The sequence below is a fragment of the Solenopsis invicta genome, chromosome 9 (genome assembly GCF_016802725.1).
Source record: "Solenopsis invicta isolate M01_SB chromosome 9, UNIL_Sinv_3.0, whole genome shotgun sequence".
Lineage (NCBI taxonomy): Eukaryota > Metazoa > Arthropoda > Insecta > Hymenoptera > Formicidae > Solenopsis > Solenopsis invicta.
Genome location: NC_052672.1, coordinates 1,165,953 through 1,191,217, shown reverse-complemented (window position 1 = coordinate 1,191,217; position 25,265 = coordinate 1,165,953). Strand labels below are relative to the sequence as shown.

At 29.8% G+C, this 25,265-nt stretch overlaps 1 protein-coding gene across 3 annotated transcripts; it reads left to right on the top strand.

Moving 5' to 3' along the window:
- The first annotated feature begins 468 nt into the window (after nt 1-468).
- Nucleotides 469-24,643, top strand: LOC105196597 (protein Jumonji). 3 transcript variants are annotated; one of them, XM_039453248.1, is made up of 12 exons: nt 469-1,057; nt 3,903-4,072; nt 6,902-10,376; nt 11,322-11,547; nt 12,963-13,115; nt 13,206-13,404; nt 13,478-13,626; nt 15,809-16,115; nt 17,599-18,005; nt 20,647-20,745; nt 21,494-21,796; nt 23,355-23,692. In XM_039453248.1, the coding sequence occupies exons 1-12, from the start codon at nt 972-974 to the stop codon at nt 23,376-23,378; spliced, it is 5,598 nt and encodes a 1,865-aa protein (XP_039309182.1). In that variant the 5' UTR covers nt 469-971; the 3' UTR covers nt 23,379-23,692. The 3 variants fall into 3 exon arrangements, with proteins under 3 accessions (XP_039309182.1, XP_025994952.1, XP_039309183.1); XM_026139167.2 differs by lacking the exon at nt 23,355-23,692 and adding an exon at nt 24,071-24,643 and having other exon boundaries at nt 470-1,057; XM_039453249.1 differs by lacking the exons at nt 469-1,057; nt 23,355-23,692 and adding an exon at nt 24,071-24,643 and having other exon boundaries at nt 3,935-4,072; nt 6,877-10,376.
- Nucleotides 24,644-25,265: the final 622 nt, after the last annotated feature.

Below are 25,265 nucleotides of genomic sequence, written 5' to 3'. Positions count from 1 at the left end.
TATCGATATAATTAAAATAATACTTATATATTCGGAACTAGCAAACGATTCGATACTGAATTATTCAGGAAATCACGAGGTAAAGGCTAAAACGGCTTTTTACTTGTCCAAATTGGTCCAAATTTTAATTTCGATTTTTTTGTTTAAACTAAGGCTACGGTCCACTTGACGCTTCAATGTATTCTTCGATTGATCAATTTGCAAAATTCATTGTTCTGATTGGTTAATCAAACGCTTCGAAGCATTTGTAGCGTCAAGTGGACCGCAGCCTAATTAATATGCAAACAAAACAAAAAAAAACATGCAAACACTAGCAAACGAATGGCACCTTCAAAATTGTTATATCTGTTAGTCCGACAGCTGGCGACGCGGAGGTGAAAAGTTGTTGTTCGGACGTTCATTCTGAACGCACCCTTGCAGTCAAAAACGCTTGTCCATACGTTCCATAGAAATACACCTTGAAAATCCATAGTTCCTTTTCCATAAGTTACATGTCTACTGTCTACTATATATACGCGCATCGCAGATCAAAAGATCGGGGCATTTAACTTTATCTCGAATAAACAGCCGTGTGAAAAGCATTAGAAAAATGAGAAAGGTGAAATAGAGAGGTGCGATTTCTGTAACAGTGTATAACATCCGGTGATTTTATCCCGGCGATTCCAATCGGACCCAATACGCAATCGACATGAACTCGCTGCTTGAAACAATTCAGCTCGTATCTTGCTGCTTGATATAAGTTTTCTTTACGACGCGATGATTATTACTGCAACGGCGATGATTTCCGTCGATCGTTCGGAGTACAGGTTCACATAAGTTTTATCGGGAATTGACTGTGACGAACTTGCACGAAGGATCACAAGGGATGCGTTTAGCATGCAACATGCTCTAAACGCTCTGAAATAATTGGAACGAATAATTGGAATTCCACGTTTGCCAATGTTTCTATACCCGTCGTACGTTGTCCCAGAATGGTGTTGAGTCGTAACGATAAGAGAAAGAGGAAGGAAGGAGATTTGGTAGATCTCATGGAGCCACTTGCAGAATCTCCGAAAAGGTAACTCAATCTTTGCATTTGCACTCAAATACTCTAACAATAATCACTTTCAATTGAAAACAAAGTGTAGAAAAAGGTAGTATTTCTTTCATTTGTATCTGAACACTAATAAATGTAGAGAGAACTAACAATATCTTAGTTTATAGTTGATTAGCAGAAATGCTCTATTACAATTTCAATAATAAAGAAAACTATGCTGCTGTACAAAAAATGTTATTTGAATACATATAAAGTAATCTTAAAAATTATTTTTATCTCATAAATTTAATCTATTTTATCTTGTCTATTACTTATTTAGAAATTGTTTAAAATTCTTTACTATCAATATTAATCTGTACTTTAAAATTAGCAACAAATAGAAAACAATCAAATGTTATTTTTGACAATAACAGATAAGCACCTTGAAAAAAGTAAAGATATAATAAAAGTTAAGATCAAGATAAATTTTTCAAAATGTAAAATTTTATTTTTATTAAAATTGAAATTTTATTTTTATTAAAATTGAATTTGTAATACAGAATTATTTTTATATTAATTTAATTTTTTTAAAACAATTTTTATATATTTTAATAAAACTTAATGTATTTTATATCAAATTTTATAAAAAAAACATTAAAAATATAAGTATAAAGATACCAAAATGTCTTAACCTCATGTTGTCAAATTAGCATTTGACTTTTCTTCCAAAAAATCATCACACCTGATCAAAATTAAATATTTTTTATGTGTTGACTATGTACTATATTGCTAATTTTTGTACTTGAACAGTTTTGCAGTAAATCACAATTAAATATAAAAAAGTTGATTTAACATTAAGCCAGTATTGCCATCTTGTTATAAATATTTATAAAATAAAAAAATTAATATAGTAAAATTAAGTATTTTTTATGTTTTATATTATTGGTACGAGAGAGAGAGAGAGAGAGAGAGAGAAAATGTGTGCAGAAGATTTTATATTCTTGCTTATATATGAAACAATGAATAGTTGATTTAATACTGAATTTTTGTGTGTGTAAGGTGTTAGTTAAAATACAGATGTCAAATGGACTTAAATTGAACTTAAATTGGGTTATAGGTTTAAAATATTACTTTATTTATGTGTTTTTGAAATATATCCAATAAGATTTTGATACTGGATTATCTCCTCTAATCAACAAATTGCCTTCCAAAGTTAGAAAGTCTAAGAATAAAATATTAACAATCAAAATATTTACATTTATATAGGGGAGAGTGGGCTAAATTGGACTGTGTTTCAAATAGGACTTTTTTAATTTAAATGCATATGGTTAAATAGATTTGCGTGCCATTTATAATATAAAGTCCTTATAAGATACCAAATATGTGACAGCAGTTTAACAGTTCTCTGTCATAACATTTATATAACAGATGTGAATATGTACTTTCAACCATTGTGCAAAAATTGTTGAAAAAAAGAAAATTCTTGTAAATTATTATTTAAAAGGTATTAAAATTTTGAAAGATAATTAAGTTAAGATAAATAAAGATTGTGACTAATTGTTTTCTTTTTAATAAAATTTTTATTTTTGACTATCAATTGCTCGTTTTTATTCAATACTAAAAAATCTATATATTCAAATCTTTTCAAATTTTAATAGTTTTTAATAAAAATAAAAGTATCCAATTTAGAATCACTGGTTCCAAATCAAACTGGAAAAAGCGTTTTTACATTTTCTATTATAGTAGTTCAACACAGATAAAAAATACATCACAATAGTCTAACACAAAATAAAGATTATTAAATTATTTTTTCATTGGCGCCTTCAATTTTACGATCTAATTTTATTTGCGCCGTATGAAGAGCAAAAACTGCAAATAGGTCTGACTTACCCCACTCTATTCTATCTTATTTAATATTTTAATGTGATGAAACATTCGTTTAGTAATCTTTTACTGTAATTATTAAGTAGTAACATACAAATATATATAAAACAAAGATTTAATCTAATGAAAGTTAAATTAACTATATATTAAATATAGTTATATAGTATATACTTAATTTATGTTTAATTCTTACCATTCTTTTTAATTATTTATCTTTTATTAATACTGGATAAATAATATAAATACATTTTTATAAAAGTTAATTATTATGTTATTAATTATATACATTTAACTTATTTTATCAAAACGGTGTCTATTAAATAATTACTTTGGAGTTTGCAAGTATACTCTTATTTAATTACAAGAAAAGTGCTCAATCAGAGATTAGGTCTTACTAGAGATTTTTGTGTTATTATTGAGTGAGTGCAAAAATTTGTTCTAGATTTATTATTAAAACAATAATATGGCACATACAATAGTTTTATTAATCAGTAATGTAATTGCTGTCGTTTTTTTAATTTTTTTCTAATATTTTGGTAGCATACTGATGCCTCAATCATAAAACGATTCCATCAAAGTGAGCAGAATTAATTGTAACCAATTTTTTTATTGTCCAATTGTTACTAAAAAGTTGTCAAAGAAAAAATTTGTTGCAATTTATAACCAAACTGTAATTTTTCAATTTTTTTCTGTCTTTTTTTTAATAGTTGCGCCACATGTGTGTATTGTCAATATTTCAATTATGGTGAAGGATTTTTAAATCTTAAATGAAATTCGAAAATTGGTGACAAGAAAATTTGGCTGGTAAAAAAGGACAACTTTAGGATCCTCTTAACATTGTTTTTGTCCCACAATTAATATTTTCTAAATTTTATTTACGCAATCTAAACATTTATTAAATCAGAATTTGATACTTTGGGGTTTCTTTGTTAGTCATTCTGTATGTTTGTAGTGATTTTTAAAAAGTTTACCGTGAAATTTAATTTTCAATTATTTACTTCAGGACCAAAGTTCATGCACAAAGGAAATTTGCGCAGGGTGCGACCACAGTGTTCAATACATCGCCTACGCCTGTCAAGGATAAGGAAAAAGCTAAACCTGCCACGATTACAGAATTGATAACGCACAAACGTCCAAATACTGAAGACTTTTTAACATTTTTGTGCTTCAGAGGTAAATTGTTTATTTAAGAATAATATATCAATTCTTTTTTATTTAAATCGGTCTGTAACCAAAAAGATGCAATATATTTTTTCTAAAAAATTATGCTAAATTTTAACGTTTCTAAAGAAATAATTTTTTTTATACACAAGTTTATATATAATTTTTTTATTAGAGAAAAGGCGCAGGTACTATTGTATCATTTTATTTTTTCATTATATTTTTTAATTAAAACCTAAAAATTTAAGTACAAACTAAAGTGTTTTCCAGATAATATGCAAAAGATTGAGGCTTGTTAGCACAATTTTAGCATTCGACATCTTAAATAACTTATTATTAATAGAATCTTTCTCTATTTTCATGTCAGGAATGATCCTGTATATGGTATAGTTTCTTCTAATAAGTAAATTACAAATATACTGCGTTGTTAACTTGATCTGATAACAGCCCAGATAGCCAAATCTGAAGAGACAAATTTTGCGCAATCCGCTATAAATTTCTGATATTAGAAACGCACAGATTTCATACAGAATATGAATAGTTGACAATGTCTACTGCTAGAAATCTAACAGCTATTGACATTCTACGTTAGTACATTAGCGACGGAAATCAATTATACTGCTTACATAATTAGATGGCAGATCGGTATCAGAAGTAGAACAAAATGTACAATACAATCTGATAAATAATTATTAGTAGATACTGAGCAAGATCTGTACTATTACTGAATACAATATTGCAGAACTGCTGCTAGATGATTTTGTTTTTTGTAATATTTGTCAAGCTGTCTGTATAACCAAAGTCTACATAAATTTGAGCATTTGTTGTGTTGAAACAAAGAACACAAGTTGCGATATATTACATATTTTTAAGATCTAATTTTTTTTTTTTTTAAATAAAATTTTTATTGTATTTTACTATCAAATTGCTCATTTTTACTCAATATTTAAAAAAAATATATATATATATTAAAATCTTTTAAAATTCTATTTAAAAGTTGATAAAAATAGAAGTGTTTGATTTAAACCAGGGGCTGGTTCGATTTGGAACTACTGGTTCCAAATCGGATCGGAAAAAGCGTTTTTATATTTTCCATTATAGTTCAACACAGATGAGAGTTAGAATGATCTTAACCAAAAATAAAAAGAATTAAATTAACTTTTTAACGGCACTTTCGGTTTTATGATCGGACTTTCTAATATAGACAAAAACTGCAAATAGGATCGATTTACCCCACTTTTCTAGTCATATCTAAAAACTACTTTTTAAATATATTTTATTAATTTATCACAATTTTCATCTATAACGTATACAATCTTAAATGTAATTTGCTTCAATATAGAAATATTAAATAAGGTAAATGTATCTTATATGACTTAGTACCTAGTATGGTCTACTTGCTATTTCTAAGTAATTATACGATGAATTGAACAAATTACCAGTATGACAAACAGGTCAATGTGACGTGTTTGCAACAGTTGACTGCTCAGTTTGTATATTCTATTGTTGATAGTGAGATCAAAAGTAGAATTTTTTTGATTATGTTTCTCATGAACTAATATCTTGTAGAAAAGTGCTTTCTATAACTATCAAGTGATGATTATTTATTTTTATATTATTGTTGCTCTATATTTAAATTTTACAACGCTGTATTTAATTTATATTTTTGTCATAGCATGGTGTTTATAGTCAAAAAAAGAAAATTCTTTGTAAGGTAGAATCAATGTAGTCTAGATCAATAATGAATACATACACATTGATTGTAATATTTTTTCAGTACTTTTATTACTTTAGATCATAAAAATCTACTTGTTAAACTCTGATTCATAAGCTAACATAAGGTTTTAAGGGAGAAAAATTATAATAGGTCAATTATTTAATTTATGGATTTTATTTTTTTTTTTTCATATCTCTTTTAATATGGCTGTAATTGCATCATAATTGAATAAAATTTTTTCTTGAATATCTGTTTTTGGTGTTTATAGAGTCGAAATCTGTAAGTTCACATATGTATATTTTATGCATTATTAAATAATCTTTAAATATTTTTTTGTCATAATGATTCAAGGAATGCAGTGCTCTACGACTGGGTCCGTAAAATCCGTAAAATATTGCATGTAGGACAATGTTAAAAAAAAATCCTGGTAACATTGTTCTAAATTTTCAAAAATTTATTAAGATTTTAAAAATATTAAAGAAATTTAAAATATTAACTAATATTACTCTTTTATGCATTATAAACAAAGAAAAAATATTAAAAATAATAATGGTTTATTTTAATTTTATCTAATAATTAAATGGGCTTAGTTACTCTATTTTATTCATATAGCATACTAATAATGAATTATTTTAAAACTTTAATTTAACGTTGAAAAGACGTTATAGAAACATCTAATGTTGAATTAATGTTCAATAAATGTCTTACAGATATTCAATATTTAGAAATATTGTTTCAGCACCATTATTATAATGGCATTTCATACTGTCAATTATCTAACCATGTTTTTATTAATATAATATTAATATAGTATTTAGCTTTTAATATAGTTTTATCAATATTAATATAATGTTTACTTTCTGGGAAATAAGCGGATATATCACTTCAGGAGACTTGTGTTAATATCGGCTACTTTTCTCTAATAAAATATAATATAAAACTTGTTGAGAAATGTATAAAATATATATTCTGAGAATATTTATTTAATATCAATTGCTAAGAAGATTATTGTAATAATTTATATAACATATTATTTATTTATGTAGTTACTACAGTGTATCTTGATTTTATTGAAATCAACATTAAATATGTTCTTTAGATGACATTTTTTTTCTCAAATTTAGGAACATCTATTTTACCACCTAGTTTAAATTTCTTCAATATTGGCAATAAAAAGGAAAAAGAGAGTCCTCGGAAGCCAGCTCGAATTTCTACAGAAAAAACGTCGTCTACTAATACAGTCCCAGTGATTCAGAAGCAAGAAAATACATGCCAAAAAAATGTGACTAAAGTAAAACCTATTGTTTCGAATAAGAAAAAGGTGGTTAGTACATTACACAAAAACATTACCAAGCTTAAAACGACTACATCCACGGTTCAAGCACTTAAAAAGAAGTACCAGGAACAACGCCTCGCTAAGCAAAGAATCAAAAATAAGTTTAAAACCACTTGTGTTATGAGGACAAGGTCATGTACAGAAAGATCTATGTTAAAGATTGGTCTTCAACTAGCGCCGCGAAAATTTTTACCTAGAATCAAGACGAAAAGACATGGCCTGAGAAGCGGTGTACTGCCAGATAAAACTAACAAACCTTTATCTAAAACAAAAGTCATGTTACCTAAACCAAAAAAGAAAGTTAGTCAAAAGCCGAAAAATAGCGATATATCGAATACAGATGCATCATTCGAAGAAGATAATGATATCGAAGATGATGAAGAGTCACATGTGGAGAAATCAACATCACAGATAAAGCGCAACATACAAAGAGGCATTCAAAAAAAGATTTGTACCAGAAGTAAGTCAGAAATGAGGAGAGTTACAAGATCATCTAGCAGCACAGTCTCCTCACAAAATCTTTCTAGAAGGCCAACCAGAAAAACAAAAGAAGCAGCTGCTGTATATATGGAAATTCTTGGAAGAAAATTAGTGAGCCCGGATTTAGAAAATGACGATAACGTTTCGGTTGAAAGCTTTCCTGAACTACCAAACGCTCGCAGAATAGCGCAAACGGAGAACGAGCTGAAAGCTAAAGTGAAACAGAATACTAGTAAAACTGTCCCGAAAATTAAGGATTGTAAAGTTAGCTCTTTCAATAATAATAATAATAAGCGATTAGATAAAAGCAAAAACAATAAGCTAATTTTGAAGAGTAAACGTTTGATGAGGTTGCAGAAATATTGTGAAGAAGAGAGCAATGAAGAATCCGAGAATTCAGAAGAAACGAACAATACAAGACCCATTACTAGACAGAGTCGTGGAAAGATTGATAAACCAATTAGTAGGAGCCTTAGATCATCCTCTAAAAATACAACTATACAAGCAGAAGTACAAACTAATGTAAATAGCAAACCGAAGGGTCAAATTCAAACTTATGTGAAATCAGCTAGGGAAAAATTCGTAATAAAACGTAAACGTCAGCAAAATATATCTAAAACTTTGTCAGATAAAACTAAGCAAAAGAGTCTTCGAAGTAATCAAAATGAGAAAACAGAATCCGAAGAGGAAACATTGGGAATGTTACTTAGTAAAATAAAGAGAAAAAAAGAAAATGTTGAGAAAGAAGAGCATGTTCCTGACAATACGAAAAACGTAAAAATAGCTCGCGGGAACTCGCAAAATGTAAAAACAGATTTGTCGAAGGTATCGGATGACGAGGAATCTTTTCGTGGATTTACTAAAAAGGCGATATCAAAAGTTTTGAATTCGTGTCAGACACACGCCAATGTTAATCTGCTAGTCACAGAGTCTAATGAAAAGTTGAATTTGCCTAAAGCATTGGACGTATCACAAACAATAGATCAAAACGTCACTTCACAGGAATGTAAAATAGAAACATCACCGATGATAGCTGATTCCTTTGCAAATTCATTAAATAGTGAGCGCAGCGTATCTATGCAAGATAAAAAATCGATATTAGATTTGTCTATTAAGACACAAAGTTCGTTACCACCTGTGGAACAAACAAGCAAAAAATGTAATCATGAAAATGAGGTTTCTTCCAATCTTATGCCATTATCTACTTTGCATACGAGAAAAGAACGAGTGAATATGTCGACTGAACAGATAGAAAAGTGGTTGAACGAAAGCTCACTTGCTAAGGAAGAGAGCAAGCTAGAAATGGAAAACGTTTCTAGCTTTAGGTATGATTCGGCAGAAAAGTTGAAGACAGACATCTCGCATCTTTCTATTTCGACAAAAATTCAGCATTTAGTACGTCCAGTCAACGTCACACTTTCGAAATTATCGGATAAGATGAATTTAAAAGATCGTGTGGGGATGCACAACAGAAATGCGATATCATCTGATGTGCACAATACCGCAGTGAAACAACAGAATGCAATTATCGACAAATATAAAAGCACTGCCGAGGCAGAAATTGTTAAAAATAAAACTGAGAAGACGAACAAAGATACTTGTTTAGCTGAAGATACTAGCGATACTGTATCTAAATCGGATCAGAACTCTATAGATGGTTCTATAGAGAAGAAATCACCGACCGAGAAGAAAATATTTCAACCGCGGAAACCCTTTTTACCTAAAGTTAAAGAACGTAAAATTGTAACACCAAATGCGAACGCATTTTCGCCGGAAAACGAAAGCAGCGTTTACGCATTTGAAAGTGATACCGAGGTTCCCGTTAGCACACCCTTCCGGAGAAAGATTAGAGACAATGCGAATCGCTCGACCGCAATAACGCCAACAGCGACTGTGGTATCCGAGACCAAAGTTAATAGCAAAGCGGCTGAAACTAACAATTCAAGTTTGCAAGATGATTCTGAATCATTGAATAGCAAGGAAAAACCGTTGCATGATCTTGCGACACCTGTAAAGAAGGAACAAGAGACGCAAGGACCAATGAATGTAGCAAATACAGCAAGCGTGAATAAGTTTGAGTTACCCAAAAATTTTGCGAGTTTAACCAGTGTCCAGGTGTTACCACTCGACAAGCTCACGACAAGTTGGAGTAACGTAAATTACAGCGCTTCTATAGCGGTACAAGTGAATCTTGACGAGACTACACAAGAACAAGAGAGCGATGCGAGTCAACAGAAGAGCACCGAGATATCTACTCAGACCGAAACAAGTAATGATAACGACGATGACAACGACGGACAGCTATTTTACATTCCATTGCAGGCTGTTACGAGAAGCGGTCCGAATCTGGTGCAAGGTCAACAGTTAATACAAGGCGTGGCTGTAAAACTTGGCACAGAAGGGCCAACTGGTCCTAATCAAAGGGTGCTTCTTCGAGCTAAGTTGGTGACTAAGCCACCGCTATCTGTAGCACGTTGTCCACCGATAGGAACGGTACAACCGACTACGCGTATCCCGCCTTCCAATCCTACAATTACGGTGGAGCAACAAGTACCGTCGACGTCAACAACCGCAACTGTATCGACAAGTATAGCAAGTATGCCGAGTGTGGAAATGCAATCGACATCACTACGAACGACTACGAAAAATGAAGTCTCGGTGTCAAGTCCGAATCGTCAGAATGTTAATACAAGCGCGAATAACAATTTAGAGAAGCTCACAAAATCACCCAAGTCATCTAGAGAGAGAAAAACTTCTATAGACTCGGCAAAAAGCGGAAAGAGGTTTGTATTTAAAATAGCGAATATTTTTCCTTAGAATTCTTCATTCAATTTTTCAAAATTTCTATATAAATTTTATAACTTTTAAAGAAAATTTTTCACATATTACGATGTGGAACGATTTTTTTTAAAAATACTAACAAAATAATTTGAAAAATCTGAATATTTCTCAGATTATTTCAGATCAATAATATAATCCTTAAATACTCAAATAGAAATATTTTGCCATATGGAACTATTAGACACATTAACACAAATAAGAAATCTTAGTGAATATTTGTCGAAATGAATGATTTACGACTTTTTGTGTCGCACTTGTTAGATATAGTAATTGCTCACAAAGCATTCTCTAGATAAAGAAAGTCTTGATTTATAGCATTAAATATTCTTACGCTATTCCTCTGTTGCCCTTATAATATCACCTATGTATACCATGTTTTTTTTTTTTTTTTTTTTTTTTTTTTTTTTACTTATTGTCAGTGTGATGTATCTATCACGTACGTGCGGGCGTGCGCGCGCGCGCGTGTGTGTGTGCATACCATATTTTTCTAACACTCTATATATGTTGATTCCGATGTATTCTATAAGAATTTTCTTATTCTATAATTTCTGAAAAAAAAACTTTATAAAAAATATGGAAAAATATCTCAGAAAGTCTATACTTTAAAAAAAACCTATTTATATTTGTGAATTCTGATATAATTTTGATATTCTAAGATTTCTCATTTTATATTTTTTATAGAAAACCTAAAAAATTTAAAGAAATAGTTTTTTAGTCAACTTTATAAATTTATTATGCAAAATTCTGAAGAATATTGTAAGATATATTATGAGACAAATTTTTGGCAAATTATATGTTCTAAATAACACAAGTAATATAAGTAATATCAGCGCAAAATTCTGTATTTCTTTATGTATTCACACTTATTTATGATACAAATTTTTTAGGACACAAATGAAATACAAACAAAAAGGATCAGAGCTAAGCTCTTTAAGCAATAGTACAATTCTTCTAAGCACAAAAACAATGAATAATGAAACTCGCGTGGTCGAGGCGCCAACGTTTCATCCGTCGGAGAAAGATTTTCAAGATCCATTGGAGTATATAGATAAGATAAGACCGATCGCTGAAAAATTTGGAATATGTAGAGTAGTGCCCCCGCCAAATTTTAAGGTAAATATGGCATAAAAATTGGATTTGTATTAGATAAGTAATATAAATATAACATAATATGCTAAATAATATATAGTTACTAAATTATAAATAATACTCCCTCCGTCCGAAAATATGGTATACATTTGGATTTTTTACCTGTCCGAAAAAAAAAATATATATATATATATATATATATATATTTACAAATTTAATGATTTTATTTATAAAATAATTACAAATTATCCAATAATACAAAGTTATACAAAGAATAATAACATATGAGAGTATTTTAGTTTAACAATGATGTGGCTGACTTAACAGCTTCTATGGAACATGATAATGTTGATGGTGGATCGTTCCTCGTCTTCCTTATACTGTAACAATTTTTGCATGATACTATTACATTAGTTAAGTGTTAATTGCTTTAATTCCGAACTTTTTCCACGCACTTGATCACAATTTTGATCAAAATTGGCCATTTTATAACCACAGCGGGTGTCATTTAGATTTGTCTAAAATACGCAGTTGTTTATTTGTCAATTACTTTTGACGTTTGTTTGACTATTGCAGCGCCATCTATTTATTTGTATCCTAACTATCACTTATTTACATATAAAAAGAAAAAAAATTGAAATATTAATTACTTTCATTAAGGGTCCTGAATACTCGCCGCGGCCATATTGAAGTCGTGACGTCAGAAGCGAAAAATTGCATGAAATGACACGTAATTTCGTCAAACATGCCATTTATAAATAAAACCAATTTCGATAAAACAGACTAAGCAGATGGTTTTAAAACACTTCTAAATATCGGACACGACTATCCTTTTTCCGCCTAACAGTCAGTAAATAGTCATAAAAAGCATGTAAAGTAAAGCTATTGAAACAGGAAAACACACGGTCATAATTTTGTCAAACATGCCATTTGTAAATAAAGCCAATTTGGATAAAACAGACTAAATAGATGGCTTTAAAACACTTTTAAATATCGGTCACGACTATCCTTTTTTTACTTAGCAGTCAGTAAATAGTCGTAAAAAGCACGTAAAGTGATGCCTATTTAGACAGGAAAACACGCGGATAGCTATTGAAAGGAGTGAAAAATGTACTTTTATGTACAAAATTCAAAGAAACTTTATTCGCGGTTTATTTTTACGAATTTGGTAAATACGAGACAAGTCATATTTTTACAATGAAACACATAATAACAAAATGACACGACAACATCTCATCGTCAATCTGTCACGTTTCACGTGTATTAGTTCTAATTTTGTCCGCGACGGAATATCGCTACCGTCAATGCAGAGTTCTCGGCTAAGGAGTCAGGAGCCTTAATCCCACGTTTTTTAAGAAATGTATACCATATTTTTGGACAGACGGAGTATATGTTACTTTAATTACATATTATGATTCTCTTTTTTTTTAATTTTTTAGCCAGAATGCAAGGTGTCTGATGATATGAGATTTACCGCTTATAATCAATATGTACATCGCATGCTCCATAGATGGGGTCCTAACGTAAAAGAAATGATGGCTATCAAGAAATATTTAGCTACTCAGAGTATTACTTTGACTCAGCCTCCATGGGTAAAACTTTATTATTTCTTTTAAATACAATAGATATATATAATTTGAGAAAATTTAAAATTAGTCTTTGCTAATTATTAACTCTTTTAGATTGGTGGAATGGAAGTAGATTTACCTCACTTATATCAAACAGTTCAAAGCTTAGGTGGATTGAAAGAAGTTATAGAGAAGAAGAAATGGCAGAAAGTCGCGGATGGTATGAAGATACCAAAATCGGCACAAGATCGTGTTACTAAACTAGATGATATTTATTGTAAATATTTACTGCCATATGACACATTATCCCCAGGTATATTTTATATAACAAATAAATTTTATAAAACTGAAAAATTTATATTACAAATTATAAATAATTTGTTTAGAGGAACGTGGAAAATTATTTGATCAGGTGGAAACTGAATGGATGAAAAAAGAAAGCAAAGCCTTACAAAGGCAAGAGGGGTTATCTAATGATAACGATGAAGAAGAGGATGAGGACAGTTCTGATGAAATTGAAGAATGCATTGTAAAAGTATGACAAGATACATTAATTCACTATCATTCTTATTTTTAGAAGATAGATTTAGAAAATATTTTTGTATGTTTTTCAAGTTGAACAATTTACAAAAATTTTTTAATCTTTAATTTAAAGTAAATCTATTCTATTCTATTCAAGATCTTTGAAATCTATTTGAATTAAATTTGCATCAAAGATAAAACACATTGTTTCTAAAACATTTTATATAATATATTGGCAATTTTTATTAATTAATAATACTTGAAATATGTTATTGAAAATTTCTTACAAATATTTTTGGCACTATTTTGTGCATACGTGAGCATGATGCTTTATTTGAAGTACAGTTAATTATCTTGAAAAAAGTATTTTTAATGGAAAAATGTTTCAAACAAAAGTCTGGAAGGAACAAATTGATAAAATTAATTAAAAAAAAAAAATTATCAACTTTTTTAAGATTACCTGTAAGGTATAACCAATTTTTATAAATGAAATTATGTGCTTTTTACATTTAATTTTTTTTATTACTTTGCATATAAAAGTATTAAAATCATCAAAAAATCAGTAATTTATATTTTCTATTTTAATCTGGCATGTTTCAATATAAAATATAAAATATCTCGAAAACTATCGATTTTTTGATAATCATACTTTAATACTTTTATGCACAGAATAACGGATGAGTTAGTCAATGTAAAAAAATATAATTGCTTTAAAAAAATTGTGCAATTGTAATGTGCAATTACACACTATTAATTTTTCAATAACTTCTGCATAAAACTATTGGATAATTCAATAATTTTATATGCAGAACAATTAGAAGAATATTATGTAAAATAATATGTGTATAATATGTGAATAATATGTAAAAAGATCATAATTCCATTTTTGCAAAATAGCAATAAACTTTATGTTAGCGTGAAAAATTGAATTTTTTTTTATGAATGATTTGTTTCAAACATATAATTTTTGCTTGCAAGATTGCAAGATAAAAAACGTCTAGATTTTTATAATAAAATCCATACCAATAGTAAAATTCAATTTTCCGAACAAAAACTGATCTTTTCTATTGAAAACGATAAAATAAATAGAAAACAGTGAAAATATATTATCAATTAAATCACTCAGTTAATTTGCTTGGTTTTTGCTGCCTAATATGTAATAGGCTTTTCTTGGAAAACATGAACTTACTATTGACACAGATGGTATCGGAACTTTAAATGAGTTTGATGCCAATTTGCTAGCAAATTATTTATTGGAGTATTTGACATAAAATAACTTGCGTAAAAATCAAAGCGTTTACTCAGACAAGCAATCTTTGTGTATTTAAAAATCAATGTATAATTTAATAAGCTTTATATCACTAAAGTTTTTGTTTAAAATGAAATATATTTCTCACATATTTGAATTAAAAATACTTTATTATTATAAGATTTTCTTATTCTATTTGGTTGGTTTTATTTCATTCTTTTTTAATTAGAGTAATTAGTATGATATTAATTAAAGCAAAAATATTTTATTGCATAAAATTATATAAATACATTTTTATTTTAGATCATATAAATTTATTTTTATGTTACATGTTAGAGTCATTTTTAATTTTGAAGTGACAGTAAAAATCATTGATTCACAGGACTTATACCAGATAATTCTGTTTGTTAGAAACATTTTTTTCTCCAATGTATTTTCAAAATATTTTATAGATCCAGTACTTTTTCCTTATTTTGCATAATATACACGATTTCTGATAATTATTGGCACAACGTTTGTGAAAGTAAAGCGGATTAAACTGAACGAAAAATATCATTTTGTAATTTTTGCAATAGTTAACGAAAAATTTATAAAGTTTTGCGAATATTTACAGTTTCTTAGCGTGCGGTGAGGTAGGATAGGAAAAATGTTTTACAAATAAGGCTATGCACGAGTGGCACATTGTTGTTTACAAAGTGCTCCTCTCAGTCTTGCTACGCATTAAAAAGTCATAAACGTTAGGCTGTCTCATTGCCGAATCGCGCAGACGCACACTGATTCACAAATTAATTTTTTGTTAACTATTGTGAAAATCGTAAAATAATACACGATTTTTCTATTTTTTTTTTTTTTTTCAGTTTGTTCTATTTATCCATGTCATTCACGAACGTTGTGTCAATAATTATTAATTTCATATATACATATTCATATATTTGTAATATTAAAGGGAAGAAACATGCCGTTGAACGCTTTTTACCGAATTGCCCGCAATACGCAACGTATGTGGTTTGGCGAAAATCAAGGAGGAAATGAAGCAGAAGGTGCTTCCGCCGATGAGGTGGAGAATGCATTTTGGAAACACGTAGCTGAGAGAAAACGTCACGTCTGCGTACATGCAGCAAGTATCGATTCGAGTGGTCGTGGATTTGGATTTTCTGTAGCGAAGAATAGCCCATTTGCTAGACATCCTTGGAATCTTAAAGTTCTCACTAACAATGCTGGATCTGTATTGAGAGCTTTAGGGCCACTAATGGGTATGCAGTTTTCTTATTATAATTAAGACGTTCTTAGCAGATAAATTTTAATTAAATCTAATGAATTTTCAATGAATATGCAACGACTTTTAAGAATATTTCTCTCCAAATATTATTTTATATTTAATTAAAAACAGACAACATTAATAAGAATTCAATAAAAATGTGCATGTGTATACATGCATGTATGCGTGTGTGAGCGTGTATGCATGTGTGTGTGTGTGTGTGTGTGTGTATGTGTACAAAATTAAAGGACTGTACTAATCTTATGGAAAATGTCTTTCTGTGACTAATTTTTGAATATGTTAAAATTCTTTTCATTTTGAAATGTCTCAATAAGCACAACTTGATCTTATGAGCCATTTCCACGCAAGGTCCATATTTAACACGTAAAAGTATTTTCGACTCGGGATATGTGACTTTCAATCGAATGTACGTGTGTGCGGCTGTGTCAGTAGAAAGCAAGGATCGTTATTCACTTCCGTAGTATTTAATGGCTCTAAAGTTTTTCTAGTGTGTATACGTGTACGTGTGTCTGTGTGTATTTGTGTACACATACAAATACACACATACACCAAAGAAAGAGTGTTTTCCAGCTACGCGATATTATGTAACACATTTTATTCTCGTTTAATATTGACAAACAACAGGGATAAAATGATTCACTGTATTACATAGTGTTGCCTGTATACGTAGCTGGAAAGCACCCAAAGTGTGGAATCATTAAATATTATGGAAATGACGAATTAAGGAGGCCTTATCTCTACTGACACACTCATACACATACACACACCAAAGAGTGTTTAGAGTCATTAAATATTACGGAAGTGATGAAACAGTTCTTACTTCTACTAACATATACCGCATGCACGTATATTTGACTGAGAATCACATATCCCAAGTTGAAAAACCTATACTTTTAAATTTGGACCTTTCACGGCTTGTAGCGGGAAAACAGCTCATAAGATTAAGTTGTGCTCATTGAGATATTTGTTCGAAATGAAGAGAACTATAACATATTCAAAAATTAATTAATTTCATAGAAAGACATTTTCTATAAGATTGGTGTGAAATTCTTTCAAATTTTATATTATTAATATTATTTAATAAAAAAACAAAGAAATTTTATTGAAATTGTAGTTAATTTTTTTATGAGAATGCAACGAAAAATCAAAGGTACTTCGTAATAACAAATTAATGACGAATTTTATTGAATTTTAATGAATCTAATGAACATTTTATTAGATACTTCAATTAGATACTTCAATAAAATTACTGATAGTATATCTAATATTTGATTAGATATACTTTAATAAATTAAAATTTTCCAAAAAAAAAACAAAATTCAAAATGTCATCGAAATTTCATCAACATTTCATTAAAATTTTACTAAAATTTTTTTATTATGGAATTGTACTTTTCTTTCCCATGAAGTATTATCTATAACATTCTTATACAAGCGATGTAACTTTCGTATTTCTAGGAGTGACCGTGCCAACATTACACGTGGGTATGCTATTCAGCGCTTGTTGCTGGTATCGCGATCCGCATGGTCTACCCTGGATAGAATATCTGCATACAGGAGCCAAAAAGATTTGGTATGGGATACCCGACGAGTATAATAACAATTTCCGAGAAGCGCTTTTGAAAATGGTACCACGATATTGCAAAAATAAGATTATATGGTTACCCTCTGATACTGCTATGATCCCGCCGGAATTATTAGTAAGCAACGGCGTGCCATTATGTCAGATCGTGCAAGAACCAGGACAATTTATAATAGTATTTCCAAAAGCGTTCACGTCAAGCATATGTACCGGCTACGTAGTATCAGAAAGTGTTTATTTCGCACAATCATCCTGGTTAGAAACTGCGGAACAAGTATTTAAGGTATGTATACACAAAAGATATAAAATCTTTCATATAAGATTTTTAATATATAATTATATGTAAATATGTAAAATATGTTCATATAGAATTTTTTCTCTTGTATAGAAAAATCTGTGTATAAAAAAACAAGAAAAATAATTAGAAAAATTATTTTTGTACTATTTTTCTTTATACAAAATAAAATTGAGATTACATTAATATTATGTGCGTGTGTGTGTGTGTGTGTGTGTGTGTGTGTGTGTGTGTGTGTGTGTGTGTGTGTGTGTGTGTGTCTGTGTGTGTGTGTATATATATATATAATTACACATGTAATTTTATCTTTTTTTTTAAACAAATTTTTTATTTAAACAAAAATTATTTCTTAAATTATGTTTGATTCTTATTAATTTTTCTGTATATATGAACGAAGATTATATAAGAAAACGAAAACACATATAATATAAAATACTTGTGCACAAAATAATGAGATGAATTAGTTTGTCTAAAATAATTATGTAATTCTGAAAAACGAAAGTATAACAAGACTCAAAAGAATAGAATTCAAATGATATATCAAGAAGCTAAAACGCTGTCTTGTTTATTAGCTTAAGAGAATGCTAAACCAACGGGAATTACCGATGCATTACAGAATAATTTAATCTTCGAATTGGTTTAACATATCACAAAATGTAAAATGAAAGTACGCACCAAAAAAAACTTGGATAGGATAGATTTTACCAGCAAATAGAAAAGTTAAAAATTTACTTACTTTTGGCTCGGGAATCTATTACTTGATGTTAACTTTTGTCTTTTACTGATGTTCTATAATTCGTATGTATGAAATGAGAACTTTTTCAAATGTAGAAAACTCTAACGAGCAATACTGACAGAGAGCCAAAAGCCTAACAAAAAAAAATTTAATTATTGAACAGCTGTACGCGTATAAATTTGGCTTAGCGCATGTAAAATTTTTTTGCGTGTGAATTGGGCCTTGATGTCGATGTTGATAGTTTGCAGAAATTCACTCAAAATTTTCTGTGTTTGAGGTTGGCATACATTACCCATTTTTTATTACTCGTATGATTTTGTATAAAAAAATCCTTTCTTTTAAAGCTCCTGGCGCCTCAGCCGAGAACTCCGCGTTGACGGAAGCAACATTCTGTTGCGGACAAAATTAGAACTAATACACGTGAAACGTGACAGATTGATGATGAGATATTGTCGTGCATGTCATTTTGTTATTATGTGTTTCTTGTGAAAATATGACTTGTCTCATATTTACCAAATTCGTAAAAATGGACTGCAAGCAAAGTTTTTATGAATTATATACATAAAAGCACATTTTTCAATAGCTATCTTGTGTGTTTTCCTATCTGAGTGGGCTTCACTTTATTTGTTTTCTACGACTATTTATTGACTGTTAAGTGGAAAAAAGGATAATCTTTACCTATTTTTACAAATGTTTTAAAGCCATCTGATTAGTCTGTTTTATCCAAATTATCTTTATTTACAAGTGGCACGTCGGACAAAATTACATGTCATTTCACGCTTATGATGTCACAACTTCAATATGGCCGTGGCGATTAGACAAAAGCCTTAAATTCGGTCAGCAAAGACAACCATGTCGAATTTTCACTCTTTGTTTTCCGAATTGAGCAAAATCCACTCTTCTGAATTTTTCTGAGTTGATGTAAATGATGAGATATGGCTGGATAACTCCGAGTTGTAATGCAAGCTCCTGTTGAGTTTGAACGGAATTGTCAACAGTTACGTGAATTCCTCAAACTTTGAGGAATTTACGTTCTTGATTCGAAAGACCAAAACCTCTGGCACTTTTTATACATTTTACGTATTACAGTGCCATAGAATGTATCACAGAATTAAATTGACTAGTTAATTTAATATTATTGATGCTAACTAACATCTTTAAGGTCTCCTATCCTGGAAAAAGTAAAAAATCTATTACGAAAAATATTACCTCTGCTAAGGTTTTTAACCTGAATCTTTCTATTTTTTGGATTTTTGTGCAGGCGTCCTAGCCAATAGGGAATTTTATTGTAAAATATAAAACAATATCTTAAAAACGAAACAATTGATCAAAACAATTTCAGACAAAAATTATATGGTTTGAAGGAAGTTAAGTAATGGTAAAATCAATCTTTGAACGAATCAATTTTTCAAAATTATATAATGAAGTTTCAAAGCTGTAAAAAAATCAACAGTTTACGAAATATATTATACTTTATTCTGGTATATTTTGATATAAAATTATGCTTTGTTTTAAAAATATTCCACTGTTTCACAATAAAATTTTCCCTATTTTTGAAACTAGTAATAAGTTTGATTGAACGTACTAATACGCACTAGTATACATTAAAAACGTCACACATAAATCGGCTTAAAAATATGTAATATATCATTTTTACATTTAGTGTTCAGTTAGTGCCTTCTATGTGCATCAATGCGTACTGCAGTGCAGTTTAATCAAATTTACTATAACTATTTAGATCTATGTTTATATGAACTTTTTTAAATGCTTGATTAATGCGTCCTTAGAATATTTGATACATACTTATTTACATTCTGTATATATTTATATATAATTATATATGGACCTTTTTTCTATATTAATTGGTGATATTAAAAGAAAATACATTTTCAGGACATACAAGACAGCTGTGAACCTTCCATCTTTTCATTCGAGAGATTGTTGTTTAATATTATTAATGACACAAGATCTCACGTAGATATATTGAAACAGGTAGGAATACATCGAAATTTATATTATAATTGTTAGACGATTAATTAAAGATTAAGGAGGTTCTTCCATTTAAAAATGTAACACAGATCACATAATTTTTCATTTATATGTATATGTGCGTGCGTGCGTGCATGAACCAAAACTTGGCGCTACTAGATCTCTAATAAATAAAACAATGAAAAGATTAAGTTGTTTAGCATTTAAGTAACACTAACTAATTTTTAATCAAAGTCATTTTTGTAAGTTTTTTTTAATTACTATAACTATTGTATTTTACAACATTATTGTATTTAGGCATTTAAAGTTATTATATTAAAAATTTTTTATTTTAATAGAAGTTCTTTATTTTGTATTTTTGTTTTCTCTGTTTTCTTTCATGTGATTAAAAATATATGAAAAGTTTTTATTTGAATATGTTTATTGAACTAATAATAACAAACGCCTAAATTAAAGTTTTTCAAAGTTTATATATTTTATATTTTGTTACAATTAAATTACTTAAGACTTTCCCACAAGACATAATGTTATAGAAAGCTGTGTATTTAAAAAAAAACTATACGTTCAAAAATTTTTAAAAAATTCAGGAATGTGTGTGCCTATATATTAATCTTAAACTTCTCAAAATATCATCAAGTTATTATATTATATGAACAGATGGAAGAATTTCCTTAAAATAAATAATCATATATTATCACATAATCAGCATTCTTTGAATATTTAACACTATATTAAAATGTTGTATTTTCAGATATTGCCGAGCGTGATAAAGATTCGTGAAAAGGAATTGGATTATCGTAAACAACTGAAAGATGTCGGTCTTGCTAATAGAGAAAGATTGCCTTTGCCAGATAATGGAAAAGGGAAGAAAGGGAAAAAAGTAAAGGAAGATGATGGCGACTTTGAATGTGAGACATGTAGAGCCAATTTGTTTGTCTCTTTGGTAAACAACTCACAAGATGATAGCGTTTATTGCTTACCGCATGCATTACATTTAATCAGCTGTAAGAAGCAAGTTCTACGACATTGTACTCTGATGTACACGTACGACGAAGTAAGTATGACAACTTATTATAACTATTAATTAATACTTCACTCATACATAGAACATTGAGAGAACATCATTGAGACATGTAATGTTAACTGTTAAAGTTTGAATGTTTTTACACTACTGAATCTAGTATATTGATTGTTCTTCAGTGATTGTAACGTTACTGTAATGTTAAAACAACAATGTTGAACAAATTATATTTTGAAAATTAAAAAGAAATAATATACGATGGCTTGATCCGTAGTAGGATTTGAAATGGAAACGCAATATTCAGCGAAACCGGTTTTACCATCATATACCTCCATCTTTCTTACAACGCCTTTTAAAATGTTAGCCTATTCCGTCGATTAGTTTTGTGTTGGCAGCCGATTAAAATGACCGTCTTCATCATTTTCGTAAATATGGAAAAAGAGCGATATCATTCGGTGATTCGTTTTCTTTATTTGGGCGGGGAAACGTATGAAGAAGTCCAAGAAAAATTGGAAGCTGTTTACGGGGATGTTGCTCTTTCGAAGAGTACCGCTTATAGATGGAATGCTGGGTTTCGTCGTGGTCACACATCCATCTTTGATGATGACCGTCTCGGGCAACTTAAAGAAGTTACTACCGACGATTTTATCGAAAAAGTCCACGATATTGTATTGGCTGACCGTCAGGTGAAGGTGCTTGAGATAGCAGACATGGTAAATATTTCGAAAGAACGCATAGGACGCATATATCCTACATGATTTATTGGGCATGAGAAAGTTATCGGCGCGATGGGTGCCGCAGTTGTTCACTATGGGCCAAAAATAAAATCGGGTCGAACTAGGATTTCTGGTCGAATTAGGATACGAACCGCTCCCCCATCCGCCATATTCTCCAGATTTGGCCCCCAGCGACTTTTTTGATTATTCCCAACATGAAACAATGTCTTGCAGGGAAGAAATTGCTCTTTCCATATTTACTAAAATGACGAAGACGGTCTTTTTAATCAGCTGCCAAGACAAAATTAATCGATGGAATAGGCTAAAATTTTAACAGGCGTTGTTAGAAAGACGGAGGTATATGATAGTAAAACCGATGTCGCTGAATATTGCGTTTCCATTTCAAATCCTACTACTTATCAGGCCGTCCTCGTATGTATATAGATTTTTTAATAAACAAAAAAATAGATTTTTGAGAATACAAAATTAATTTGTATAATTTCTTAGATAAGGAGTTGTCCTCATTTGATGTCAATAATTAGTTATTTCATATTATTGATACAATATTACTTATTTCAAACATAGATAATGTTATAATTAAAAAAATATAGTTTTAATAAAATGTAATAAAGAAACAGTGACAATATATTGAAATTATTTTGTAGCTCTCGAAATTCGAATCGAATTGTATGTGAAACAATGTTATACGACAAGACATTAATCTTACAATTAGAAAAAATTTAAGTTGAAAATTGGATAGTTTTAATGATACGAGGAATCAAAATTCTAAAAGTAATATAATAATAAATTTTTACAAGTAATATAATAATGAGCAGTATGTGGTTTTGATATGTTTCTTCTTCTTCTTTTTCCAGCTTACAGTTCGGCGTAAGCCTTAGCTTTCTCCACTATATACTTCCGTCTCTGTGTTCTTTGTCTTCCTTCTCCAGATAGTAATCGACATTTTTCTCAAATCTCTTCATTTTTTTGTGCCATTGCGCTTTCGGTCTCACGGCATCTCGTTGATGCACATTATCTCACTCACTCTTCTTGGCGTTCTTCTTTCATTTATAATTTGTTCCTTCTTTTTTACCCGTCTGTCACGGCTCTAGCTTGGTGACTGACGGATGGTTTCCGCTTGCGGTGGGTAGGGAAAGTACGTTCTCATTTGGCGACTTTACTAATTTTTATCTTGATAACTATTATGAATTTTGAAAAATAGTAAAGGACTTTTCTTCTCAGTTTGACTTGCTCCATCAACTCACGAGAGCATAAGTGAATATTTTCTGACATCCTGTAGTATATCTAGATATGTAAAGTACATTTTAGAAAATCAAAAGATCCAATTTTAAACAAAGGATCAATTGTGTTCTTTCAATGTTCTATGCTGTATGGCAGGCCTGTTCAAAACTCAACTGACGAGTTAAATTGCTTCCACCTCTCTGTTTTTATCAAAACGATGAAAAGATGGAAGCATTTAACTTACAAGTCGCGTTTTGAACAGATCTGTTAAACAGAATATATACAAACAAAATACATGCAAAATGTAAGAAAATTATTTGAAAGTAATATCCTAATTTATGTTTATCAGGACGAACTGGATGAATTGATTCACAAGCTGAAAAATAGAATTGAAGCCAAATCTAAAAAAATTAATCAAATAAAACAAAATAAGCAAGAAAGATAAGTCTGTTATTTTATTTATAAAAGATAAAAATAATCGCTATTTATTAATCAATATTAGAATAAACGTTACAAAACTAGCAAATCTGATCGTACTGTGTCTTGCTTATTATAATAGAAACTGATTTAAAAAGTTTTTCGGTTTATTTTGTACGTAATAGGAAAATAAACATAAAAATAAAAGAACATGTAAGAAGCAGGAATTTCATATAACACAATTTGATCCAACTTTTTGGAGACGGTTGTGATGTATAAAATATGTGAAATTGTGATTTTGTGATACTCGTCTTTAAAGAGTAAAACGATAATATTCATATTGTTGGTGGAAATATATATCTAATACATTTGTTGTAACTTACCTTTAAGAAATATATTGGCACAAGGAGGATATTATGAAATATTTGAGCAAATTTCCAAAGAAACAAGGAATCATTGTATCTGTTATAGCTTAATTCTCCAAATGTATTATGATGTGATCTTATCTACTTGTCTTATTTATTAACTAAGTTAGAATTGTAGACTAAGTTACCTAAATTGAATAAGGATTACTTTATTTTATTTTTAAAAATTCTATTTGGAGTTATTAAAAACACTTTTTGAAACTCTATTTAAGAGTTTTTAAAAAATAAAGTATAGTTAAATGGACGTTGTTCAGTCCGGATATCTTACTGTATTAAGTTAAATAATATGATTTTTAATTATATATTATAATTTATTAATGATATATGTGTCTAGAAATATATATATGTGTGTGTGCGTGCGTGCGTGCGCGGGGGCGGGTGCGGGTGTATCCACGCAATTTCCGGTGTGTATCGGATTCTGCACTTTCCTCGGCGACGGGCAGATTACGCGTTCCCCAGAAAAGTAAATTACGCAGCTCGCGAAAATTCCCTCTTAGCTTGCCACGAGATCCGCGGAGAACCCCTCACACTTGTTGTCGATGGTTTTTCTACTACACTAACGAAAATGGCGCTTCGCGCCCACGAACACTAATTGTGGTCGACAGAGTGCACTATGACCCTATAAATTTCAATCGGAAGTTATTTTTCATTAAGTACTTTCCGAGTTATGACGCTTGAAAAAGTTACAGTACACTGTAGCCT